Below are 27093 nucleotides of genomic sequence, written 5' to 3'. Positions count from 1 at the left end.
GGTAATTTGGATATATCAACAAAGTTGAAATGGTAAATTGGCCATTACAAAAGCTGACGTTTCGAGCGTTAGCCCTTCGTCGGAACTATAAGCCTTTATTCATAATAGAAAGAGGATCGAAAGCGCAACGGATTTACCGGTAAAACCCATTTGCTTGATGTCGCGATCATGTCGGGACCCAAGAGATTCATCAAGATTACTGATTCACGTGCACCTCTGCCAATATCATTTTTCACGCTATAAGCCTTTGCTTTCCGTCATTATTTTCAACTTGAAAGTTCCGAAAATGTAATAAAAAATACAACACCATTCAGTACTCTTCCGGTCAGGCAATTTTCAACTGAATTAAAGATTCCTTTTGCAAGTTTTCGTAAAATATAAAATTTCTTTCGAGAACCGAAATTTCCCATCTATTAGTCTATTTCAATTTCGTTCCAAAGGATCGCAAATTTTGGAAACAGTTGAAACGTGTGTAAATAATGCGGAGAGCACTTAGCACGTCCATCTAGTGCAAACAAATGTGTATTAACCTAGTAAGAAAGACTAGTTTGATAATAATAATAAAAATAATAATAATAATAATAATAATAACATTTAACGAGGGAGCCCAACTCGCCATAGCGGTTTGCAGTCTGATGATACACTTTGTAGCCCTTAGATTGTTAAAATACGAGGCTGGTTATTTTAAGCTTATTTCAAACTTAATGAAGTTTTATTTTGTGTAAATAGGTGAAGAGAAGAGGGAAAAGTTTACATTTAGTCTTCAGTGGAATAAAGTTGTTATACGTTTGGTCTACAGTTCGCGAAATATTTACCGTGTTTTCTTTTCTATATTCGCGAAAGATCCCTTCAAAATATTAATTGCTGAGTACAAAACACGAAGCTAAAGCTGTCACGCCGGCTGCCAATTTGCCCAATGCCCGACCATTTCCCGGACTTATCCCTCGCTTTTTTCGTTATTTTCCCCTTAAGTCTTGCATGACCTGTAAGACGAATATGAAAACGAGCTCTTCGCTTTAATTGATAATAACGACCTTTAGGTAACAGGGCAAATTACTCGGAAGTACAAAATTAAATTTCGGAACAAGCGAGCCCGTAAATAGTAAACAGAGGTTTGTAAACATGCCAAGCGTCTTAATCGACGAAAATCACCAAAGAGAAAACAAAATGGACTGTCCGGGTTTTGAAGGTTTTCACGTTCAATTGTAAGCCTACGAACGGTAATAAAACTCAAACACAGCTAACACTCCTATGGTACATATAGTTTCGTGTTTTCTTATCTTCCAGCAGTACAAAAATGGGTTCGACGTCGAATTAAACACGACTAACCCTAGAGAAAACCAACACTCCAGATACGTTCCAAACAGCAGCACATGTACACTGTAGGGGTTCCGCAGCTGTAGTAGCAGTCGCAATAATATAGGGTAAATAACAAACTGCGAGTGTCAAATGTATCCACAGAGCGCTGGAAAAACGTCTTTTTGTACCAAGTTATGTTCAAGGTTGCACTAAGATGGTGTTAAAAACTTTGTTCTTGAGCTTGTTGGCGATGAAGGGCAATGTAAATTTTGAGGTAACAAAATGACGAGACAGTTAAACAGAGCCCTATCTACATGCAAGAACCAATGAAGAGAATACTCCGGTGCCACAAATAAATCATGGAAAATATAGCGTTGATTTTACAAGAAAACATTATGAGGAAACGGACCCGTGTTAAAGTCACAGTTTGTCTCTACCTTAATCCAAGCAAAAAAGCGAGAGGTCTGTCCACACAAATGGCATTTAATACAGTGATAGATTCCCTACATAACATCGTGCTCGAAAGCACTGAGATAAAAATGACATTCATCGGCTGTGAAATAAGTCAAACCAAGAGGTCCGTACACGACAGACGACGAAATAAAAACGTCGATGGCGGATGAAGAGAAGATTTTTTCCCGGAAGAGCGACAAGAATAACGACGTTTTCTAACAGCATTGTGATGGTTAAATTCGCGTTATTGGAGACAAAGCGTGCAGATGGCCTTCCCGCTTTCCTCGATGTTGAATGCGGAACAAGACGAGAGCTGCATTTTCTCCTCTTCTCTGTGTGAAAAGTTAATTATTTCCCCTTGTAGTTTGACGGGTCAGAAATCGAAAACCCGATAAATTTTCTCTTAGCTTGGTAAGCGTGATTCGGAGGATGGCATGTTGTTCGGCAGAAGTTCAGCTGTGACTTCACGGTGCAATTGTGAAAACAAGCACGTACTTGGATACAGGATTGAGTTTTTTGACAGGAGTGAACCTTTCCTTCAATTCAAGTTTTGATAATAACTTATCGCAGCTACCTTGGACACTAAAATTTTTTTAAACGGAAAATTTTTCTTTAAAGGAAGTGCGATATCTTACAAGCAGACAAGGACGTTACAAGCAGACAAAGACGGATATCTTACAAGCAGACATGGAAAACTTAAGCAGAAAAGGAAAACTTAAGCTTAAGTTTCTGTCCGACTGAAATCTGAATAACAAAAACATAACCCTTTCACTCATGACAAGGAACAAAGACACTAATAGGCATAAATATAACAACATCGTTCGAAAATCCAAAAAAGAGAAGAAAGGGCTCAGACGTTCCTTCTACATAATCGTTATTATTGTAGGGTGAAAACACTCGTAAATTTTCCCCTTACTGGATTTGATAACTCTGTTTCCGGCCTACAGCTGAAAAACCTTAACTTCGTGGTGTCTTTTTCCCGTTGGTAATTTTTTTTCGAAAACCCACTTTGTTTTTTCATTTGTTTACGTCCATCCTATAGCCAAAATGAACGTATCTTGCCTTTTGCCAGTAACCCACCTCTTGAAGTTCCAGGTTACAAATGTTTTTTTTTTTTTTACTTTTATCTTAGTAGTTTTAATTAAGATAAATTCAATTTCCTTACAGAGGAAACCGCGGAAACATTTAAAATGTGTAAATAATACGAAGAGCACTTAGCAGGTCCGTTTTGTGCAAACAAATTTGTAAAAGCCTGACAGAGAAACTACTTCTCTTCTTGAAAGCATATCTTATTAAAAATTTTGGTCGGTCCCGATGGCTAAGAAAAAACAAAGGTTTAAAGCGCAAGAATTTTCGAGGGCGAAAGTGATATGGTGCAACATTCTGTTAAGGACTGTTAAGCTTGACAAATGCACGCAAATGGTTAGGACTGATACTCTTAGAGAATCAGATATTCCGTTTAACGGTAACGGGCCATTCCTGTTGCCATTACTCTATTTACATACTTGTTTACATTCTGGAAATATGTTTCCGTTTAATGAGAATGAGCCGGCTGGCCGATTCGTCGAATTAGGCGACGTCCTGCGATGTTCCTGATGATGCAAAATTAATCTTTGGCAGAACTCTTGTATCAGTCAATTTTTAGTATTGATTTTTATTTCATTTGTGATTATTAAAACATTTTCATCATTCTATACTATTATTTATTGGTTACATTTAAATTTACATTCGACGATGAGGTCAGATTGCCCATGTTGAGGGTCTCGATCAGTGTGGTGATGACTTTTACGGCTGACTGTAAAATTTTGGCCATTTTACGGCTAACGGTTAACACCTTTCATTGTTGTCACCGGAAAGTTTTTTTAAGGGATAGCATTTTTACGACTATCGTTAAAATTTGTCAGCTTCAAATCTCTATTGAGAACTTTTATAAATTTCCCTCTCTTATGAAGATTAGTGCAGGCGAGTCCAGGCTAAGATGTCACATCTGACTGTCAAAATCAAACTTTTCAGTATCTTTGGGTTGTAGTTTATATCATGGTTTTCAAAAGGCATAAAATAAAAACTCTTTCAGCGGTCAAAATACAGTACCGAGCTTCGTGATAAACAAAACCATCGTCTTAGCGTGTCCTTCACTGCTTGTCTCACTTCGCGTATCTTCCAGCAATACAAAAATGGATTTAACGTTGAATTAAGAAAAACCAACGATCCAGTTATGTTCCAAGCAATTAAACCACACTGCAGGGGTTCCTTACTTGATGTACTGATAGCAGTAACAACAGTATATGGAAGGTAACAAACTATGAGAGTTAAATACATCCACATTGCACTGGCCACAGTTTTTCTGTACCATGCCATGTTCAAAGACGCCCCAGGTTGGTGTTGGTGACTTTGTATCTCAACTTGTTGGCGGCGAAGAACGACGTAAATTTTGAGGTAACAAAATGATGAGACGGCTAGACATACCCCTATCCACATACAAGAAGTGACGAAGAAAAAGCGCTTATGAAACAAGATGGACAAAGCAGTTACAACGCTCATCATCCAAGAAAATATCACGAGAACACGAACCCGTGTTAAAGTAACAATTTGTCTATACCTTAATCTTAGCAATAGAGCGAGAAGCCTGTCAAGACTTAATGCGGTTAAAATGAAGATAGACTCGCCACATAGTATGCCACTGAAAATGCTGGCCAAAAGTTCATTTATCCGACATAAAATCTCATTCTTTCTAGTCAATGAAGCAAGATAAAAGATATATATCGGCTGTGAAATCAGTCCAACCAAGAGGTCCGTGCACGACAGACAACGAAATAAAAGCTTCGATGGCGGATGAAGAGAAGATTCTTTATGAAGAGCGATGAGAATCAGAATGTTTCCTATCAGAGAAGTGATGGATAGAATTGCAGTTATGGAAATAAACATATATATATTGGCCATGCAACTGGAGTTATCGCCTTGATCGTTCTTGACAGCGGAACATGCAGTGAAGTCATTTTCCTCTTTTCCTCTGTAAAATGAAAAGTTGATCATTTTTCTTTCCTTTTTAACTGCCTAAAGAATTAACAAACCAGTGACCCAAATTTTCCCTTCAGCCTAATAAAGTTTCCTTGAACGAAGTTGTCTTCAAAGGAAGTGCGATATCCAACAAGCTGACAAGCAACATTCGTGTTGGCTTTGATAACTCTGTTTCTGGCCTACCTCTGAAAAACCGTCTTAACTTCGTGGTGCCTTCTTCTCATTGGCAATTGTCAAAACAATAAATTACTAAGTTACAAATAAAAAACTGATAGTCCCCACTTCGTTTGTTTGTTTCTTTGATTTTTTTTTGGATTTTTTCTAAAACCCACTTTGTTTTTTCACTTGCTTACGTCCACCTTTTCATGGAAATTTGATAACCAAGGAGAATGTATCTTGCGTTTCGTCAGCAACCCATCTCTCGACGCTCCTCGTTATAGTTTAGATTTTTTACTTTTTATCTTAGTTGTTGTAATTAAGATAATTTCAATTTCCGTGCAAAGGAAACTGCGGAAACATTTGAAACGCGTGTTATCAATGCGAAGAGCACATAGCAGGTCCATCCTGTGCAAACAAATCTGTAGCAATAACCTGTTTCTAGTGTAGAATTAATTTTTTTTCAAAACACTAGTATCACTCGGTTTTTGGTATCAATTTTTATTTTATTTGAGATTAGTGAAATAATTTCATTAATTTTTTGTCATTACTTATTGGTTACATGTAAGTTACATTTGGCGATGAGTTTAGATTGCCTATATTGAGAGTCTCAACCGGATGATGACTTTTACCGTCTAACGGTTAAAATCTTGACTATTTTACGGCTAACGGTTCATATCCTTCCATTGCTTTTACCAGAAAATTTTTTCACGGTTGACTTTTTTAACGACTATCGGTTGAGATTTTTCAATTTTTTACGCCTCACGGCTAAAGTTTTTGGCTGTTTTACCACTATCGGTTAATCCATTGAGACCCTCTATTTTCGTGCATAAGGTGATAAAAATTGATATTTAGATCTAGATGTACTGTTCCTCCCGCTTCCTGTACATTTATTTATCTATTTATTGTTTGCGTTACTATGTAAATTGACAGGTCGGTTCGTTGCTATGGGCGAGGGCGAGTGTTTTTCAACAGCGAGTCGAGTTGAGTTTTGGAGTATCGCGAGCGAGTAAAGTGATTAAAATATACAAATATCGAACCAGCCGAGTGCATTGTCGTTCCACCACGACATGTACTGTTTACATTCCTGAAATTTTTCCCCGTTATGAGGTAAAGAACTGCAAGCTATCTTTCAGTATAACACATTATCAGAGTCATAGATTATTAAAAAGGGTATACCACGGTATACTTAGATCGAACTTAAGTCTTATTCCGATGCCGTGAACCAGTCAACCACAATGACTAAAAGATAATTGCTTTGGTTTTAGTTTTCCCTAGGTGATCCAGTGTCTAATGCTTAACTGTGTATAATTTCAAGGTCAATTTAAGAATCGCTTTTATGATGTTGTTATCATTTTGGGGCTCGTACAAGTTTTCGTTCAAGGGTGCGTCTCATTTCCCGAACAGTATAGTTGGTTTTCAAGCCATCTAGTTTACATGCCACACATTGGAATCAGAACAGGTACTCCCCGAGAGGCAAAATTTTCAATGTATCAAACCTCGTGATACGCAAAACCAATGTCTCAACGTGTTCTTCACGGTTTGTCTCACTTGTCTAATATTCCAACAGTAAAGAAATGGGTTCAGCGTCGAATTCAAGAAAACAAACACTCCCATGATGCTCGAGCCAGTACCACCGCAATATGGAGATACTCCATGGGAAACATTAACAACAGTCACTATAGTGTATGGTAGATAACAAACGACAAGCGTAAAGTGTATCCACGTAGCGCTGAAAACAGTCTTTTTGTAAAACGCTATGTTTAGGGTTAGTCCAGGATGAGACTGTAAACTTTGCACTTGCGCTTGCTGGCGACGAAGAGCGACGTAAATTTTTAGATAACAAAACGTACATACAACTAAACACATCCCAATCCAAGCACAACAACCAAAAAAGAAATAACGCTTGTGCCACAATAACGTGAAAGCAAATACATACATACATACATACATACTTTATTTATTCCAGAAGCAGATGATAACTATTATATACAAATAAAACTAAAAAGAAAATACTTCTAGAAAAGGAAGTTAAGAGGTTATCCCTGTGTAAAAACTCCCTTAAAAGAAAAGACAAAATATAAATCAAAATCATTACAATCAAATATTTAAGTACGATTTAAGTTTAGATTTAAAATGCGGTGTTCGTTGTCCAAGAACTTATAACCAAGATCCTAACTCCTTTTAAGGTCACAATCTGTCTGTACCTTGATCTCAGCAACAAGGCGAGGAGTCTGTCTATACTTATGGCGGTCAGTACAGTGATAGATTCCCCGCAAACTATCGCGCTTGAAATGATGGCTAAACGTTCAGTTATCAGACGCAAAGTCTGGTTATTTTTGGCCATTGCAGTGAGATAAATGATAAATAAGGATCTGTGTTAGGCCCCTTACTTTTCTTGATTTATATTAATGACATTCATCTTTGTAGCAATAAACTTGGCTTTTATCTGTTTGCTGATGACATAAACCTGTTATATGCTGACAAGGAATTGAAATCCCTGGAAACCGTAGTTAGTAATGAGCTAAAAAATGTCTGTGATTGGCTTAATGCTAATAAACTAACCATTAACGCGAAGAAATCAAATTTTGTCGTTTTTAGGCCAGCACAAAAAAGAATTAATCATCAGCTATGTACCAGAATTCCGGATAACAACAACAGTGGAACAGTGGATTCACACTTCTTGAATGGAAAGATTATGTAAAATGTTTGGGTATACCAATTGACAAGAACTTAACCTATAGGCCTCATATTGATCATATTGCTTCGAGGATTAGCAAAATAGTCGGTGTAATCGTTAGGCTTAGACATCATGTACCTTTAAATACCCTTCTTCAAATTTACCGTTCGCTGATTTTTCCCTACACACTCTACGGTATAGCTGCTTGGGGCCAGGCAGCTCAGAGTGATTTAAAAAAGATTCTCACCTTACAAAAGCGTGCACTCCGATTGATTTTCTTCTCCAGCAAAATATCTCATGCTATCCCTCTTTTTATAACTTCGAATATCCTACCCATTAATATGCTCTATTTTGAAACCATTTTTGCCATAATGCATGACGTTTCTACCAGCTCTACACCTAGGAATATTCCCGAACTTTTTATTAATTCATCTGACTTCCATACATATAACACGCTTTTTTCTTCCACAGAGAATTTTTATGTACAGAAATCTAGATTGCATGTGAAATTTGAGTCTTTCTCTGCGTTTGGTACGAGGTTATGGAAGTCTAAACCCTGACTTGCGTAAGCTCACGAAAAGAGCATTTAAAAGGAAAATTAATAAGTTGCTTTTGACTATACTTGGTATTGAGGACTGTTATGTTGACGCCCATTCACTAATATTGAAATTCAATACCAATGATTATCGAAAATTGTAACTGTAGTACTTCGCTCACATCCGTATATCACAATTCTCTCCTCTCTACTTTCCAGTCTGCTCTGCCTGTATTTGATAATTATGTCTTGTTTTAACTCACTAGTAATTTTATTGTATTTCATTTGTATGACAACTGTACGTATCTTTTAGCTTATAAATGTAGTAAACTAATGCATGGCTTATAACCCCAATAATATTGTAGTCATGAAATCTCTTTAGTTTATTGTAAAATCTCTTTAGTTTATTGTGATAATCAAACTTCTTTAGCTTGCAATGTGTAGTATTTACTTATTTATTTCTATTACCCGCCAAGACTAGCTAATGCTATATGCGGGTTGTGTAAATTTGCGTGTAATGTTCTGTAAAAATAATAATAAACAACAACAAAAACAACAATGGATAAAATTGTATTTACAGAAACAAAAATATTAACATGAGGCACGCAAGTAATGTTCTCGCTTCCCTCATCACTAAATGCGAAACACGCTGAAAGGTAAACTGTCCCTTCTCTGTGCTGTGAAGAGTTGGTCATTTTTTCCGTTTTTCTGTTACCGACTGGGAGGATTCCCAAACCAGTGAACTTTCCCTTCAGGTTGGGAAAGTTTTCTGAGAATAATCCGGACTAAAAGTTTTAAAAAAAGGAAATTAATTAAACATGAACTTCATGTCAACTGATTGATAAGAAAAAACATTTAGTTTGAATGAAATTTTGGATAACCTACCGCGGTCAGTTAATTTGTAATGTTGTCTCCTTTTGAATTTTAAAAATGAAAAGAACAGCGTTTTCTTACTAGGTAGGATTGAAACTGGCAGAAGCGCACTGCAGATTCAGTATCAGAAAATTGCGCAATGGTTGTATTTGTTAACTTTGCAGTGAGGCTGTAAAGCAATATAAAGATCATTCGTCACTATAGAAGAAGGACAGGTCAGTGAAATTAAACTTGAATATATAGTTACACTGATGAGATATTAAACATGTTATTTACTCAATGCATTTGGCACCGGATAACAATATGGTAGTTTACCTACGTGTTGACCTTTTGTCATTTCACAATTTTTTGGTTAATTAGCGGAAGGACCTTTCACTCAAACGTTTTGTTTTCGTGTATTTAGTCTGTCCTTTGAAACAATGAGGGGAAATAAATATAATAAAAAGAGACCTTTATTACTTTTTCTAGTCAGTCCTTCCTAGGAAAACATATTTTCTCAACTATTGCTGGGGGAGACGAGGGGGTAATTCGGGTTTTCTTTTGAATAAAGTCTGTCTACCTAATCAGCATTCCAAGATCGTTTGAGAAGCCAGAGAACCAGGTGCTTTAGTCAGTTTATACGATAGAATTCTGTGCATTAACATGCACATTGTCACAATAACGGAACAGAGATAATGCAAATAAGCAGTGCTGTCAACATAAGAGTTTTTCTGATTCTTAACGAAGTGAATAATTATTTTTTAAATAATAACTCTCATTCCGAAGAAGCAATGCAGTAAATAGCTAACGTTAGGTTATACACTTTTAAAAATCGAATTCATCAAATCTAATCGTGACGGTAATCATGGATCCATTATCAACAAGTTGCTCATAAATGAAAGTGAGTCATGAAACGTGCGAATCAAATACCGCAGTATGTTTTCAAAACAATAAAAAATACAATGGCCTGCACCTTACAACGTTTAATAAACACCTTCCAAATGTCTCTAACAGAAGTTGTCGACTAAAACTAATCTTCTATATTTGATTTTCTTCAGTTCTTGCTTCTTTTTCACTCTGTCATCATCTCCCTTATGCTAGCACTGGAAGGAGTCCTTTCTACTTTAAAAACTCTACATCGTTCTAAGTTCGCCCTTTCGTGAGCAAGAGAGTGGGGGAGGGGAGGGTAGGACAGGGGGAGGGGAGGGTGAGGAGAGTGTGGGACAGTGGGGAGGGGAGGGTGAGACAGGGGGAGGGGAGGGTAGGACAGGGGGAGGGAAGGATGGGACAGGGGGGAAGGGAGCCTAGGAGAACAGGGTGCGGGAAAAGGTTGGAAGCGTGAGGTTCTAACCTCCCTGTCCCTCCCACAGGAGAGGAGAAGATGATCATTCAATGCTGCCTAAACTAAGCCCATGTCGCCATGGTTACTAGCACGTCTGAGGAAGATTCCACCATCAATAGATGTAAAAGTTGTTACATGGCTTCTTGTCTCTGCATCTGTAATTGTGAGACCCCCTGTGGCTCGACATCTAGAACTGAAATGTCTCAGTCTTCAAGTGGACATGTTACCCCTATCTGAAGCATGTCGTTTGGAAGGTTTAACATGGGTATCGTCGATTACCTTAGGGGCTACTTTCTTTGTTTGTCACGAATGACGCATATGTAGAGACTGGACTGGAGCCTCCGTGCACTCTCAAAATTTGCAACTATCGTTATCATATGTTCAAAACAATTTTTTTATTAATGGTACAAATAAAAGACTGATGTCTCGGTATTAAAGCAACCTCAAATCAGTGATTCGAATTAGATGAAACTGAATAATGGCACCTTCCATGTGCTCTATGAAGATCAGATAGATCTTCATCTAACGTCATCATATTCATCATCGAACTGTCAGGAGGCGCGCATTTCACGGGAGAGTAATTTTCTCTCGTCACCATCACTATGCTCGGTCCATACATCCAAGTATACTGACAAAACTTGTCCAACGTGTCTTTGACTATCTATTTGAACTCATTTATTCTCCAGCAATAAAGAATATGGTTTAGGGTCGAGTTAAGATAAATTAGCGAAGCCGTAAAGGCTTCTACTATCAGAAGAGTAGGCGAACCACATCAAAAGGGGTTGGACAAGAACATGACATGGCATGAACATATCGAATCATTAATTACCAAAATAAATTAAAGAATCGGCCTACTGAAACGAGTCAAACATCTATTATCATCAGAAACGCGAATCACATTGTACAATTCCTTAATAAGTCCACTTTTTGACTATGCTGATATCATCTGGGTAGACAAGGATAACACTACTATCATGAAAGATTTGCAAATAATAAAAAATAAAGCTGCAAAAGTTATCCTCGATTTGCCGAACTACACCTCATCCACCAACGCTCTAAAATCTCTAAACTGGTCAACACTGCTCCAACGGCGCCTTGTACCACCTTAGGTACATTCACGGCCTTGTGGATTATAGTTTTAACATTTTAAGAAATTATGACTTCCATAAATATAATACAAGAAGAAAGAACGATTTCCGCCTCCCTCGTGTAAAAACGAACTAAGGAAAACGGACACTTTTATATACATGCGCAAAAGAATGGAATCTCTTGGACAATTCTTTTAAAGAAATCGACTCCTTTCTCATTTTTAAGCATAGAGTGAAAAATCACGTATTTAGTTAAGTTAGTGTAGAGATTTTGTCCCATCATGTTTACATACCTTGTGTATTACCCAGTTTTTATGTTTCTAATCTGTTATCTATTTACGATAAATTTTATTTCAATTATTTTTATTTTACAGGGCCTCACAGAATACCACTCTCCAGTGATGTGAGCCCCCTGTATAAAGACTGTCCTTATTATTATCATTATTGTTATCATACGGGAAAAAACATGTGGTCAGTGTAATAATATAGTAATAGATGAAGGTGTAGTCTGATCGTCCGGGTGAGTGTAGTCCTGAGAAGGACTGTTGTCGGTGGTAGTGACTGACGTGTCGACAACCTGTGCGGAAGTCATCACCAGAGTCAAGTGAATGATTGTTGTCAGTAGAATGTTCTTATTCCAGTTCGTGTGAAATGATCGGTTGGTTTTGCCGTGATGTTATTGGCTGTAAGACTCAAGTGACGTAAGTCGGTCGTGATTGGTCTGTTTCGATCTGTCGGTAAAGTTAGGTCGTTCTTTTTCGGTCGTTTGTGATGTTTATGTCGTGAATGAGTCGTTTGTATGGGGCGGGTAGTTGTTGACATCTGTTTAGGGGAGTCTGTTCTAAGTTAGTAAACCAGCTTTCCAGAGTCAGTCGTTGAAAATAGTCAGTGCTGTAGGTTAGGCATTGCGCAGAGTCCCAGTCAATGTTGTGGTTGGTAAGTCGATGGTTTTCAGCAATGTGATTGCTGACATCACCTTTCCTCGTCGCTCGTCTGTGTTCAGTCAGTCTTGTTGTGAGGTTTCTGCCAGCCTCACCGATGTAGGAGGCTTGGCAGTCGGAACAATTGATCTTATAAATCGTTCCCTGTCTGTTCCTCGGTTCGTCTTTTTCTTTAACGTTGGTTAGTAACTAACGTAGTGTGGTGATGGGTTTGTGGGCGACGCGGATATTGAAGGGTAGTAAGATGCGCGAGATGTTTTTTATGTACGGTATGGTTGCTGTAGTCGTAGGGGTTGCGGTGTCGTTTGTTTCGGTAGTGGTAGTGGGTCGGTGAATGTTCCGTCGGATGAAGTCGTTGTTGTAGTTGTTCTTCGTAAAAACACGGTGAAGGTATTTGTTCTCGTCGGATAAGCTGTCTGTCGAGTCATATACTAGTTGTGCGCGTCGTGTTAGAGTTCTGATAGTTGTGGCGTTGTGTGATGTAGGGTTGTAGGATGACTCGTCTAGTAATCTGTCGGTGTGTGTCGGTTTCCTGTAAACTGTCGTTCGTAATGAGTTGTTGTGGCTTACCAGGCAGTCTAAAAAAGGAAGTTTGCCATTTTCTTCGACTTCTCTGGTAAACTGTATGTCAGTGTTTTGTTCGTTAAGGTGGTTGTGGAATGCGTCAATTTCGTCGTGTCGAACGGCGGTGAATGTGTCGTCAACTTAACGTAACCAAAGCGGTATCGTTAGTCGGCAAGTCGAAAGGGCGCGTTCCTCGATGTTCTGCATCACAATTTCTGCTATAACAACAGAATCTGGAGACCCCATGGCAGTGCCGTGTAACTCACAACAAGACTGACTGCTGACTGAACACAGGCGGGCGACGAGGAGAGGTGATGTCAGCAATCACATTGCTGAACACCATCGACTTACCAACCACAACATTGACTGGGACTCTGCGCAATGCCTAACCTACAGCACTGACTATTTTCAACGACTGACTCTGGAAAGCTGGTTCACTAACTTAGAACAGACTCCCCTAAACAGATGTCAACAACTACCCGCCCCATACAAACGACTTATTCACGACATAAACATCACAAACGACCGAAAAAGAACGACCTAACTTTACCGACAGATCGAAACAGACCGATCACGACCGACTTACGTCACTTGAGTCTTACAGCCAATAAACATCACAAACGACCGAAAAAGAACAACCTAACTTTACCGACAGATCGAAACAGACCAATCACGACCGACTTACGTCACTTGAGTCTTACAGCCAATAACATCACGGCAAAACCAACCGACCATTTCACACGAACTGGAATAAGAACATTCTACTGACAACAATCATTCACTTGACTCTGATGATGACTTCCGCACAGGTTGTCGAAACGTCAGTCACTACCACCGACAACAGTCCTTCTCAGGACTACACTCACCCGGACGATCAGACTACACCTTCACATGTTACTCCCGGGTTCAAGCCATTTACTGCATATAGTAATATAGTTTATATCTGACCACTTGCAGCCCAGAGGCTGAATTACGGGTGCAGTGTAAGGTTGAGAACAGACGTCAGCATATCAGGCGCCTCTGGCAGCCACTTCAGTCTATCGATCTCACCTTCCCACCCATCCCACCCCAGGGGAGGACATCCAACACACAGTAATCTCGTGTGTGGGAAATTAACGTCTCCTACCCCTAACCCTGCAGGAGACGGGACCTCCATTTATTCGTTCCTATCCGAGAAGACTAGAATATCTAACTATTTCTTGATGTTATAGAAAGGTAGCAAATTCTTCTCAATTACTTTAAGACCTTGAGTGTTGGTCCGGCCGGGGCTCGAACCCTCGACCTCCCGCACAACAGTTCAGCGCTCTATCCATTGAGGTAACCGGGAGGCGGTGTAGAATGAATCCATAGCGGACGCCGACTTCCGATATCTCTCCCTGGTTATCGAGTCATTTGGGATGCTTTGTGTTCTACTGTCTTGGTATACCCTCTCTTGTTGTCCTCTGGCGGAGACCGTGGCAGAAATATTTTTGTGTAACAGAACGTTTATTTCGCCACACAGAGAGTTACATCTCGAGATCTCACCATTGGGTAAAACACAAAAAGTGGCTGCGAAGTCAGACCAACGCAAAAGTCTGTACACGTCAGATTGCGAAGAAGAAGCTTAGTTGGAGCTTGTTTTACGGAGGACGAGTAAAAAAGAAATGTTCCCCAGAACTGCAGTTACAGCAAAAGGAGTGTTTATACAGGCAATGGCTAAATTTAAACAGAAACCAGCATATTCTGCGCTGTAGATTGTTTTTGCGACGGGAGGGAAGGTGGAATATTAAATTAAACTAATTTTTGAGTCAATTCTCTTTGTTATGTTCATTATATTGTTATCTTCATTGCCAACCGGTCCTTACCAGTCGTAAGATCAAAGATTTTGTTCTGGCATTGGCTTTCGTTACTTGATGGCCATTATCATTTTAAAGCATAAATAAACTTTTATTTTCTCTGACTAATCCTTTATCAAATTTTCTGCTTCACTGTCTCAGACCAATATTTAGCAAATGTGTCTTAGTCATTGCTTTTTGTAGATGTTGTGACGTCTAATACAAATTAACTCTTCTAACGAAACCTTGCCTTTGTTCGATTAATTGTATATCTAGACTTCTTTATCATAACCAATGCAACATCATTCTGTCCCCATTTATTTTAAGTATAAAGATCCCTTTCGAATTCAGTTGATTAATCTGTGGATTGCATTAGCTTACAAAATTTTTGCCAGAATATCAACAAGCAAGATGATTTTCTTGAGCTACGGCGCACGTCTTTCCATACGCCAGTTTAAAGGATTCCGGAATGAATGTTTTATTAAATGAAGGATCAACAGGGAACTGACATTTATATATTAGGAGTTATAAAGATAATTATCAATTTTCTGAATTTAAAAATGTACAGTCATCTTGTGACTAATTATAGCCAATTATTATATTGGAAGTGTTTCCGTCACTGAAAATTCTTTATAAAAAGCAGTTCACCGAAATATTATTCTTTAGAAAGCCTGTTCCTCTTTGATTTCTCTGCATAGTTAATATTGGAGGAGGTGGTCCAATATTACCGCGTATGGCTTGTGAACTAATTAATAATTATTCCACGAGCGCGCGTTGGATATGAAATGATAGATAGCCAATAAGGCGCGAAGCGCCGAGTTGGCCATAATCAACTCTTATCCAACAAGCGCGAGTGGAGTAATTGTTTTATTAAAAAAAACGCCCCCAAGATATTAGACAAATCTTCTTGACTTTATTTTGTAAGAAGAAACCGGATATTGCAATGTACAGATATTAGATTATGGTATATTGGTTCATATACCATAATGGCTAAGCCAATAAAAACTCTTGAATTGCATTATTCAATAATCCAGTTTTTAATAATAATAAATACTCGTGGCTACTGAACACTTGGTGCTCAATACTCTTTACACAGTTTTTCGCCCCTTTTTTATCCTAGTAAGGTTTTGCAAGCGCTGAACGGCACCTTCTGTCTTCCTCGCTTCCTTTGCTTGCCTTTACAGATAATTACCGTGACTGGAAAATAGAAATTGAAATCGCCTAAGGATATATAACTTTTGAGCTTAAAATCAGCACTTGAGAGTCGGTAAAAAACCTTGTTTTTTTTTTATTTTATTAGCTCTTTGACACTTGAGGGATTTATTTCCTCATAAATTATCCAAACATTAACACGCAGAAAGGTCATCAAAACATGAGAACTTATCAACCAGAAGGCAGCTATGCCTGATTTGAAACTAAATTCTCAGAACTAACTTTCTAATAATGTATGCCTGCCTGTAAGGAGAATCGTGTTGTGATCGTGGGGTGAATGATTTTATCAACAAACAACTGTCTTCAAAATATTTTTCACCTCCGCTCTGAGTTCTTTAATTCTCCAGTAATAAAGAATGGGATTCAAAAGCGAGTTCAGGTAAACAAGGGAAGGAGCCGCTCCAAAAGAAACGATAAAGGCTGAAAATGAAATTGAGGGGATAGATCTGAGTACAAGAACTAATGCAATAGGTGAGTAACATGCTATCAAAGTGAGATTTATCCAAAGAGCTGTCGAGACTGATCTTCTGTATTGATTTAAGTTTATCGAAGAACGAGTAACCGAAAATCTGTTGTTGTTGCTACCTTGGTCCCGATTGCCGCTTATCTTTTTCTGATGACCTCGAAGAATGACGAAAATTTTCGCGTAACAAAACGTTGATGTTCCTAACCACAAAGCTATGCAAATGGCGCTGATGACAGAGTATATGCGAACACTGAACTTCAACAGGAGTGTCATGCTTGTAGATAAACAGAAAATCCAAAGAAACAGCAGCGAAATACGAACTCGTGTTAAGGTAACCACATGTCGATATCTCGTACCCGTCAACAAAGCGAGAAGTCTGTCCACGCTTATTGCACACACAGTCATGAGAGATACGCCGCATAGTAAGTAAGTCGTGATATGATTTAATTTTTGTGTCAACGGGCAAATGTCCCATCGTTCGTAAGCGATGATCATAGAATGCAGAATGTACAAGGGCTGAGTGATTAGTGAAACACAGAGATCTGTGAACGCCAAGTTTCGAAAAAGAAGTTTAGATGGCGGATGTAGAGAGGTGTCCCTGTTGAGGGCGACTAAGATGACGGAGTTCCAAGAGAAAATGAGAATCCAGATGGGTAGATTCAGAGCAGAAATGGCGAAGGTTGCATTGAGCCGTACCTTATCATTGAGATCCTTCTGAATGCGCTGGCAAAAGGCTTCTGGATGCATCATATGGTCTAGACTGCTTGAAATTTCATCTGATAAATTCATCATTTTCTTCGCATAGCCCTGATAACAGCTAAATTCGACTGAGTTCTTTTTGGAAATTTCTCGTGTTCCCTTTGGCCAGAGTGGTCAACAATTTGTTTATTGTATCGAAACTTTATAAAGCGAACCGGAAACAAGTAGACCAATATACACATCCGAAATCCTGTTGAGCTATCCATAAACAAATGGCAGAAATTTAATAAAAATGGTGCATTACCGTTGCCAATAGCAATGCCTCTAGGAAGGTTTTTATTCTGCACTTTGCCGGATATTAAGCTTACAAGTCAGTATTACTTATGAGTATTTGAAAACTTTTATGCAACAGTTCGAGGGTGGAATCGGTCTTGATTTTACCTATTTATTATTTTCAAGAATCTAACACCTGCATATAGCAAGTTTCCAGAGAGAGAGATAAGAAATTCTGCAAATCGAGAATTTTATCACACGCAAGCATCTGTAAGATTGTTTTCCGAAATGTTCAAGATAACATCGGTGCAACTTGAAAAAAGTTCGCGCCAGGAAATCATCTTCATTTGCTGATATTACAACGGAAGCATGGACGTATTTTGAAAGTCTAGGTGATGCATTAGAACACTTAAACAAATGAAAAGTGACATCCTGTTGGACAAATATAGATTTCCATCAGAAAAGACGTTATGTAAATGCGTGGGAGGGAGTATAGGTGAAACTAAAATGAATATGCTGCTACTAATTGAGAGTTAGGGGTTATAAAGTATATATATCTTATTAACCAAGCGCGAGGGCCGTACTGGGAGAATATTGGCCCGAGGTCTTGACAGTACGGACGATGTCCGTACAAAAAAGACCGAGGGCCGATATTCTTCCTGTACGGTCCCGAGCAAGCTTGGTTAATAAGAGATTTATTATACGACTGAAGTTCAAAGGGACACAAGTGCGGTATCATTCAGGACCATTCGGGACAGTGCCCGGTCCAATAGTGAGAGAATATTGCCCGGCAATAGAGCATTTTGATTGGTTGATTTTAGTTATTGGCCCTCTGACTGCCTGAGTTGTGTAATAAAGAAACGTCTTTGCCAAGCAATGTTTATATATATTGGGGACTGAGAATTCAAACTGAAAGAATGATCAAAACCTTTTGAAATTTATCAAATAATTGAGGATGCAAGCCACCTGACCCTTACTCTAGCTGTCAGTTTCCATTGCACATTCATAACAAATTAACAAATGGTAAACACCACAGCGTACACTATTGAGTTATGGATGCACGCGTGAGGTTGCTAAGCACGAAAGAAGCGTAAGAGTCGCTCGAGGCGATAGCCGAGAGCGACTCTAGCTTCTTGAGTGCTTAGCAAACCTCCCAAGTGCATCCATAACTCAGTAGTGTACGCTGTGGTGTTTACCATTTGTTTTATAACATAACATTGATACGTTGTAGCTAAAGAGTTCCCTTTTATTTAACAAATCTTTTACGCGACCAGAAAAAACAAGCGCGCGCGGAAAAATAGTCTTTGCTCACGTCAGCAGCGTACACCCATGGGCAAATGGGGGACGCTAAATTGACCAATCAGAGCGCGCGCTTTATTTTGGTTATGTTATAATAGCAATTGTTTGCCACGAAGCACTGATAGATCTACGCTAGCCTCTGAAAAAACTGATAAGTCTTCAGCACGTTCATTTGGAGAGTTATGTACTTAGCTAACATAAGTCATAAAAATGTTTCTGAAAAAAGAATAATTTCGTAACCTCTCTGTGGTTTGTAATAAGTATACGAAAAAGTTGACATTTTCGAAACCAGCTTGCTGGAGCAATTAAGCAATAAGATAACCTGATTTGGAAAATACTCGACGAGTGTCAAAAAGTATCGTCAGGCGACTGGTGGAAAATAGTTATTCTGATATTCTCTGCACACTTTCTGATATTCATCAGCGGATTCACATCTATATGTATCCGTTTGCAAGCATGCGTAGTTACTTGCTTTCTTGAACTATTTTCGTAAACTGAAATAGTTATTCAGCTCTTCACAAGTAAGTGAACTCAGATGTCGGAGTTGAGAATGAAATAAAAATTGTTGTTGCTGCGTCAGAAATTTGGAGAAAAAAGAAATAGTTTAGCTAAGAGAGATTGGGCAGAAGTAGAGTTAAGCGAATTAAGGTTTGTACCCGACCTCAGAATAAGCTGAACCATCGTCAATAAGCTGAACCAAGTGTCCTTCACTGCTTGTCTTACTTCCCGAATCTTCCAGCAGTACAAGAATGGGTTTAAAGTTGAATTCAAGAAAACCAGAAGACTTGAAATGCTCCGAACAAGATATCTACAGGGCGACTTTCCATGGGAAGTAATGGCGATAGTTGTAACAGTATAAGGCAAGTAGCACAAAATCAGTGCTAGATATATCCACAATACACTGGAAACAGACTCTTTGTATCGCTCCACATGTATAGATGTAACAGGGTGGAAAGGTAAACTTTGCACTTGAGCCTGTTGGATTCGAAGGGAAACGTTTATTTTGAGGTAACAGATCGACGAAATAATCAAACATATTCCAATCCAAACAAAAGACCCAATGAAAAATAACAGCTTGTCCCACAAATACATAATGCTAAACGCGGAAGTGAGCATCCACGAAAATACAACCAAGCAGCGAATGCGTTTTATAGTAACCACCATCCTGTATCTTGCCTTAAAGTCCCTCTGACACTTATTTTTTATTGTTATTTTACATCAAAATATAATGACTCTAGAACATGTTTTAGCAGCATTAGGGGTATTATATCGTTTTCTAAATTTTTTATCAAGCTCTGTAATCCGTAGATAAAATCTCTGGCCGAGCAGAGAGGCGACTGGGCGCCGGCGTCACAGTAGTAAGCATGTGTTCTTATCATGACAGCAAGTGGGCTTTGTAATTAGTAATTTCCCTAACTATTTCGGTGATAGTTTCGTGTCATTATGTCCGATGTTTCTTGTTGCTCTAACGAAAGTTTCTTCTTCGATGACTTGGAGTGTAAGCGGTGAGATGGAAGACAGGGAGGACAACATAGAAGGGCCAAATTCAAACGAGCCATTAGCGTATCGAAAAAAATAGAAAAGGGACAGAATGTTAACAAGTCGTTTGAAAGGTCTCGAATCTACTTCGGTGACCGCAAGTTCAGGCTGGACACCGTCGTCTTCTCAAGCCGGGTTCTCGAATCTTACATCAATATCGCTCTTATTTCTCTTATATATAAGACTTACAAAGTTTTGAAGCAAACAACTTGCAACTTGTTTAATATGGTTGGACATATACAAAAACATAAATTTTGTAATCAGCACATCGTCTTAGATCTTTCGAGCGGGAATTTACAAACTGTAATCAGTTTTCTACTTTATGCTGCGAAAGTTATTAGGTGTTGCTGAGGCAATTGATGCACCGAGTCCTTGTTAAATTTTAAAGAAAGCCATTGTTGTCAAAAGAGCAAAGAATGCACGGATTCTCTCAAATCACCGACTGTACTGGAAGATACGAGAGCCGCACGATTACCAAACACACAAATTACTTGTCTTGCGCAAAATTATAGTTACCAAATTACTTTTATTTGAATGGAGCCGTTTTGTTTAGTGGTAGTTTCAAGAATGAGTGTTAATTCGTCGTCTTCTTCGCTGTCAGCCTCACGGCCATCCTATCGTCCGCTAGTTCAGGCAATTTCATCCGTGTGAATGTTATCATCTTCTGTGCCGTTGAGCGCGTTCGAAATCCCGAATCAGTTTGTAGATGATTTCTCCATCATCTGCTCTGGAATTTCTCCTCAAGCCACAGGTAACCCAGGCTCACTGTTTGTGTCACGTACACATGGTTAAATAGAGAGAACATATGGGGCGAGGTTTAGGTCTGAAAATTTGCTTGAAAATGGAAATAAAAATCAATGGAACTTACCATGTGGTGATTTGTTGTTGTCCTCAATATGTACAAGAAGTTTCGGGAAAAATACCCTTCTTCACCTTTCCTTCATAGGACAGAGACAAGGTAGGAGGCTGACGGCAGCGTCGGCGACCGATCGACCCTCAAACCAGCACATTTTTTTCGCGAAAATCCAATGCAGTCGCCAAATAAACACGCCGGGCTCGTAGAACAAGAATAACTATAAACCGTGAATCCACTAAAGCAGCTCCAGCTTGAAACGCAAAGCCAGCAGACTCCGTAAAACTTGTACGTTGACCCACTAGAATGGCGGCCGAAACCGTTAGGATCACAATTGGTCAAATTCAAACTGGCACTGAGCTCGGGGCACCTGGTGACGAGTATAATAAGTCCCCGTGGAGTGAGGGGAGTCCCAGATTGCTCAAAGGTAAAACTCACCGCCCGACTACACCCTCGGGAATATTGGCCAGAATCCATTCTTTCCCAACAGCCAATCACACGCCGAGAAAAAGCTGAGGCTTTGCTTCCCAACATTGCATTTTGTCCCGACTATTCTGTCCCGAAAAGGCGAAAACCAATCCAGAAGCGTTTGATATAATACAGGATACTTCGAATACAGCTCGTTTTGCTGATATTTGCAGTATTGAACATATGCATGAATTGGAAGTCGGTGTCCACTTATGGCGTATTTTTCATAACAATCCAACAGCTTTTGAAAGCTAAAAGTCTAGGGTCTCAGCTAATGGCCAGGATCGCCTTACAGGCAAATAATTACGGTATTGAACATATGCGCGAATTTGAAGTCGGTGTCCCGTTAGCCCACTGCGCTCACAAACTGAATCTAACTCTTTCGGCTTTTCATAGCCTCTGGCCTCTGGCCTTTGATCACCCTCGAAAGGAATCTCGTGGAGCGAAATATTCTTCTTCGAGTCAGGGGTATTCGAACAACCCCAAACTACACATCGAAACGGCATTTTGTCTATTTTATTTTTTGCTTAAAAGATCGTAAGCAATAGGCTCCAAGCCCACTTAGCTTCTTTGATAAACTTGGACTTACTACCATGACGTCGCGAATATTTAGGTTCCAGTACTCTTCAACACGGCCAAAGAGATACCGGAAGCCCAAATTCACCGCAATTTCGGACTTTTGTCATCTCGTAAAATAACAAAGAAGCACCAGAATCACCCAAAAATCTTACCAAACACCTTTATGATTCTACTTTTATGATTTGATGCCAAAAAATAGGTGTCATAGGGACTTTAACAACAAAGCGAAAAGTTTGTCGACACTTATCATGGTAAGTGTTGTAATAGATGGGCCACAAAGTACAACACCTGAAATGTTGCCAAAAACCTTAGTAACTTCACAAAGATTGTGCTTCTCTTCGGCCACTGCAGTGTAATGGATGCCAAGCATGGGCTGCGAAACTAGTCCAACCAAAAGGTCCGTGCACGACAGACAACGAAATGAAAGCTTCGACGGCGGATGAAGTAAAGATTCATACTGTAGAGACAAGAGAATCGGGATGTTTCCTAAAAGTGAGGTGATGGATAAAATCGATTTAAAATTAAAGAACAAAGATATAAGGATGGGAGGGACATTTCGTTCCCTCGCTGCCATCCGTACGAGGAAAGCACATGGAGAACTGGATTTCTTTTTGTGCCGAAAAATCATGGACCATTGATGTCATTGCACTGTGTTGTAAATCCTGAGCACTTTAAGCGCTAACGGTTGGTGGAAGAGCTAGTGCCAACTTTAAAAGCTAGAAGATGGTCCGTTATCATAAAACACCACAGTTTTTTTATCATAAAGTGCGACAGGTGTCATTAAAAAAAGTGGGACCATTCACTATTACAAAATGCGACAACTATTAAAAATCGGGTCAGAACACTGTCAAAAATAAAATTGATTTGGGGCCAAATTACAAGCAAAAGTGATTAGAATAGAAGTCGAAATGTTCCTTTTCAGCTGTTTACTGAAATACTGTCCTATCTCGTAAGCATGAGAAGTCCAACTGGAAAGAAGGTGTAGCAGACTGTTAAAGAACTTAGTCGTCGTTGAAGCATTTTGAAATTCGAAATCATGATTAAAGCTCAATTTTCTCCAGTCATCCTGAATGGAATTAAAAAAAAAAACAACTTAAAAACAAAGACAATGAACTGTTTGCACATTAAAGTATGTTGTGCAACTAAAAGAAGACATAATAGAAGAAGGATCGAAAGCGCAACGGATTTTCCGGTAAAAGCCATTTGCTTGATATGTCACGATCATATCGGGGCGCAAGAGATCCATTAAGATTACTGATTTAAGTGCACCTCCGCTAATATCATTTTTTACACTATAAGCCTTTGCTTTCCGTCATTATTTTCAACTTGGAAGTTCCAAAAATGGTATAAAAAATATAACACCATTCAGTATTCTTCCGATCAGGCAAACTCAAAGTAAGGATCCCTTTTGCAAGTTTTCGTAAAATTTGAAATTTCTTTCGAGAACCCAAATTTCCCATCTATTAGTCTATTTTAATTTCGTTCCAGAAGATCAACAATTTCGGTAACGTGCAACGTGCGTAAATGATGCGGAGAGCACCTAGCACGTCCATCTTGTGCAAACAAATGTGTATTAACCAAGTAAGAGAGACGAGTATGATGATGCATTTTGTAGCCCTTAGATTGTAAAAATACGAGATTGGTTATTTTTTATGGTAATTTAGGTCGTAACACTTAATAAAAATCATATTTTGTGTAAATAGGTGAAGGGAGGAGGGTAAAATTAACATTTAGTAGTCAGTGGAAAGAAGAAAGTTGTCATACGTTCGGTCTACAGTTGTTGAAAAATTTTCCATGTTTTCTTTTCTATCTTCGCGAAAGATGCCTTCAAAATTGCTGATCCAGGCTCTCTTCAGGACGCGAGCTCGTCAGATATGATCCACAGAAAATAGCCTGGCCAATCATCATGAAGTGCTAAGAGGCTCAGTGATTGAAGTAAGGTTGACACAACTTACCTAGTAAAAGCATATCTTGCTGAAAATTTGATCGGTCCGGATGGCTGAAAAAAAAAAAAAAAAAAAGAAAGAAAAAGGTTTAAAAGCGTAGGAATGTACGTGTTGATATGGTGCAACATTCCGCTGAAAACTGTTAAGAAGCTTGTGAAATACGCGCAAATGGTTAAGACTGGTACTCTTGAGATGAATTGCTTTTAACAGTGACAGGCTATTCTTGTTGGCACTATTAATACCTGGTTACACTCTAGAAACATGTTTCCGTTTCGTGGGAAAAAGCCAGTTGGCCAATTCTTTGAATCAAGCAACGCCCTACGATGTTTATGATGAAGACTTTATTTTTTCCAGAACACTGGTATCCTTCAGTTTTTGTTTTGATTTTTATTTTATTTGATATAAGTTAAAATTTTTCATCAATCTATGCAATTAGTTATTACTTACATGTAAGTTGCGTTTGGCGACGAGGAAAGATCGCCTATATTCATGTAGAAGGCGATAACAATCTATATCTATATCTAGATGTACTGTTTCTTAAATTTTCCCGGTTTTGAGTATACCTAGATCGAAATAATATCTTATTTCGATGTCCTGAACCAGTCTACCACACTGACTAAAAAAGATATACAACGGCTTTAGTTTAAGTTTTCCCTGAGCGCTCCACTGATCCATGCTTAACTGTAATCCCTTCATTTCGTTGGGTATCATTTCATGGTCAATTTGAAAATCACTTTTATCTTGTTATCATTTTGGGGGCTGTACCAGCTCATTTCATTAACAGTATAGTTGTTGTCAACCCATCTTTACATGTCACAACTTGAAGTCAAAACATGCTCTGCCCGCGAGGCAAAATTTTGTATCAAACTTCATTATAGGCAAAACCAATGTCTCAACGTGTCCTTCACGGTTTCTCTCACTTCTTTAATCTTCCAACAATAAAGAAATGGGTTCAGCGTTGAATTCAAGAAAACAAACACTCCGGTAATACTCGAGCCAGTACCACCGCAATATGGAGATACTCCATGTGAAACATTAACAACAGTCGCTATAGTATATGGCAGATAACAAACGACAAGCGTAAAGTGTATCCACGTAGCGCTGGAAACAGTCTTTTTGTAAAACGCTATGTTTAGGGTTACACCAGGACGAGACTGTAAACTTTGCACTTGCGCTTGCTGGCGACGAAGAGCAACGTAAATTTTTAGATAACAAAACGAAGATACAGCTAAACACATCGAAATCCACGCGCAAGAACCAAAAAAGAAATAACGCTTGTGCCACAAGAACGTGAAAGCAAATGCGGTGTTCGTTGTCCAAGAACTTATAACCAAGATCCTAACTCCTTTTAAGGTCACAATCTGTCTGTACCTTGATCTCAGCAACAAGGCGAGGAGTCTGTCTATACTTATGGCGGTCAGTACAGTGATGGATTCCCCGCAAACTATCGCGCTTGAAATGATGGCTAAACGTTCAGTTATCAGACACAAAGTCTGCTTATTTTTGGCCATTGCAGTGATATAAATGATAAATAAAGGCTGTGATATAAGTCCAACCAAGATGTCTGTGCACGACAGACAACGAAATAAAAGCTTCGATGGTGGATGAAGAGAAGATTCTTTATGAAGAGCGATGAGAATCAGAATGTTCCCTAACAGGGAAGTGACGGATAAAATTGCATTTACAGAAATAAAAATATTACCATGAGCCACGCAAGTAATGTTCTCGCTTCCCTCATCACTAAATGCGAAACACGCAGAAAGGTAAACTGTCCCTTCTCTATTCTGTGAAGAGTTGGTCATTTTTTTGTTTTTCTGTTACCGACTTGGAGGATTCCCAGACCAGTGAAAGTTTCCCTTCAGGTTGGGAAGTTTTCTGCGAATAATTCGGACTAAAAGTTTTGAAAAAAGGAAATTAATTGAACATGAACTTCACGTCAACTGATTGATAAGAAAAAACATTCAGTTTAAATTAAATTTTGGATAACCTACCGCGGTCACTTAATTTGTAATGTTGTCTCCTTTTGAATCTTAAAAATGAAAAGAACAGCGTTTTCTCACCAGGTAAGATTGAAACTGGCAGAAGCATACTGCAGATTCAGTATCAAAAAATTGCGCAATGGTTGTATTTGTTAACTTTGCAGTGAGGCTGTAAAACAATATAAAGATCATTCGTCACTATAGAAGATGGACAGGTCCGTGAAATAAGACTTGAATGTATGGTTACACTGATGACATATTAAACATGTTATTTACTCAATGCATTTGGCACCGGATAACAATATGGTAGTTTACCTACGTGTTGACCTTTTGTCACTTCCGCACAAGTTTTAGGCTAACTAGCGGAAAGACCTTTCACTCAAACGTTTTATTTTCGTGTATTTAGTCTGTCCATTGAAACAATGAGAGGAAAATAAATATAATAAAAAGAGACCTTTATTACTTTTTCTAGTCAGTCCTTCCTAGGAAAACATATTTTCTCAACTATTGCTGGGGGGAGGAGGAGAGGGGTAATTCGGGGTTCTTTTGAATTAATTCTGTCTACCTAATCAGCAATCCAAGATCGTTTGAGAAACCTGAGAACTTGGTGCGTTAGTCAGTTTCATACGATAGAATTCTGCGCATGCGCATTAACATGCACATTGTCGCAATAACAGAACAGAGATAATGCAAATAAGCAGTGCTGTCAACATAAGAGTTTTTCTGATTCTAAACGAACTGAATAATAATTTTTTAAATAGTAACTCTTATTCCGAGGAAGCAATGCAGTAAATAGCTAACGTTAGGTTATACATTTTTCAAAATCAAACTCATGAAATCTAATCGTGACGGTAATCATGGATCTATTATCAACAAATTGCTCATAAATGGAAGTGAGTCATGAAACGTGTGAATCAAATACTGCAGTATGTATTCAAAACAATCAAAAATACAACGGCCTGCACCTTACAATGTTAATAAACACCTTCCAAATGCCTATAATGAAAGTTGTCGACTAAAACTAATCTTTTCTATTTG

General features: G+C 38.7%; 5 protein-coding genes across 5 annotated transcripts; all 5 read right to left on the bottom strand.

Annotated features, from left to right (window-relative positions):
* Window positions 1–999: 999 nt before the first annotated feature.
* Window positions 1000–5319, bottom strand: LOC148733486 (melanocyte-stimulating hormone receptor-like). The gene has a single exon (XM_088758972.1). The coding sequence runs from the start codon at window positions 4783–4785 to the stop codon at window positions 3823–3825; it is 963 nt and encodes a 320-aa protein (XP_088615098.1). The 5' UTR covers window positions 4786–5319; the 3' UTR covers window positions 1000–3822.
* Window positions 5320–6411: 1092 nt separating this feature from the next.
* On the bottom strand, window positions 6412–7983 carry LOC148733485 (uncharacterized). The gene is made up of 3 exons (XM_088757998.1): window positions 7940–7983; window positions 7068–7301; window positions 6412–6862 (listed from the first exon to the last, which is right to left on the bottom strand). The coding sequence occupies exons 1-3, from the start codon at window positions 7981–7983 to the stop codon at window positions 6412–6414; spliced, it is 729 nt and encodes a 242-aa protein (XP_088614124.1).
* A 7650-nt stretch (window positions 7984–15633) lies between these two features.
* Window positions 15634–17284, bottom strand: LOC148733484 (melanocortin receptor 5-like). Its single transcript, XM_088759033.1, has one exon. The coding sequence runs from the start codon at window positions 17210–17212 to the stop codon at window positions 16241–16243; it is 972 nt and encodes a 323-aa protein (XP_088615159.1). The 5' UTR covers window positions 17213–17284; the 3' UTR covers window positions 15634–16240.
* A 1983-nt stretch (window positions 17285–19267) lies between these two features.
* LOC148733483 (histamine H2 receptor-like) lies at window positions 19268–23415 on the bottom strand. The gene is made up of 2 exons (XM_088756437.1): window positions 22352–23415; window positions 19268–19877 (listed from the first exon to the last, which is right to left on the bottom strand). Exons 1-2 carry the CDS (start codon window positions 22756–22758, stop codon window positions 19268–19270), a joined length of 1017 nt encoding a protein of 338 aa, XP_088612563.1. The 5' UTR covers window positions 22759–23415.
* Window positions 23416–24408: 993 nt separating this feature from the next.
* Window positions 24409–25960, bottom strand: LOC148733482 (melanocortin receptor 4-like). Its single transcript, XM_088758705.1, has one exon. It carries the CDS (start codon window positions 25876–25878, stop codon window positions 24949–24951), a length of 930 nt encoding a protein of 309 aa, XP_088614831.1. The 5' UTR covers window positions 25879–25960; the 3' UTR covers window positions 24409–24948.
* Window positions 25961–27093: the final 1133 nt, after the last annotated feature.

Source organism: Stylophora pistillata, chromosome 4 (assembly GCF_964205215.1).
Source record: "Stylophora pistillata chromosome 4, jaStyPist1.2, whole genome shotgun sequence".
Lineage (NCBI taxonomy): Eukaryota > Metazoa > Cnidaria > Anthozoa > Scleractinia > Pocilloporidae > Stylophora > Stylophora pistillata.
This window is presented reverse-complemented; position numbering and strand designations above follow the sequence as displayed.

What these genes read in the sequence shown, in the direction of transcription:
- LOC148733486 (XM_088758972.1), bottom strand. Translation starts at nt 4,785, where the DNA reads ATGATCAACTTTTCATTTTACAGAGGAAAAGAGGAAAATGACTTCACT.
- LOC148733485 (XM_088757998.1), bottom strand. Translation starts at nt 7,983, where the DNA reads ATGCATTATGGCAAAAATGGTTTCAAAATAGAGCATATTAATGG. An exon ending in AAAATAGAGCATATTAATGG is followed by an intron (nt 7,302 to 7,939) that starts GTAGGATATTCG and finishes GGCCTAACACAG; the next exon opens with ATCCTTATTTATCATTTATC. An exon ending in AGTTCTTGGACAACGAACAC is followed by an intron (nt 6,863 to 7,067) that starts CGCATTTTAAAT and finishes TGTATGTATGTA; the next exon opens with TGTATTTGCTTTCACGTTAT.
- LOC148733484 (XM_088759033.1), bottom strand. Translation starts at nt 17,212, where the DNA reads ATGATGAATTTATCAGATGAAATTTCAAGCAGTCTAGACCATATGATG.
- LOC148733483 (XM_088756437.1), bottom strand. Translation starts at nt 22,758, where the DNA reads ATGATTTTTCGGCACAAAAAGAAATCCAGTTCTCCATGTGCTTTCCTC. An exon ending in GTCGACAAACTTTTCGCTTT is followed by an intron (nt 19,878 to 22,351) that starts GTTGTTAAAGTC and finishes TAAGTGTCAGAG; the next exon opens with GGACTTTAAGGCAAGATACA.
- LOC148733482 (XM_088758705.1), bottom strand. Translation starts at nt 25,878, where the DNA reads ATGACCAACTCTTCACAGAATAGAGAAGGGACAGTTTACCTTTCTGCG.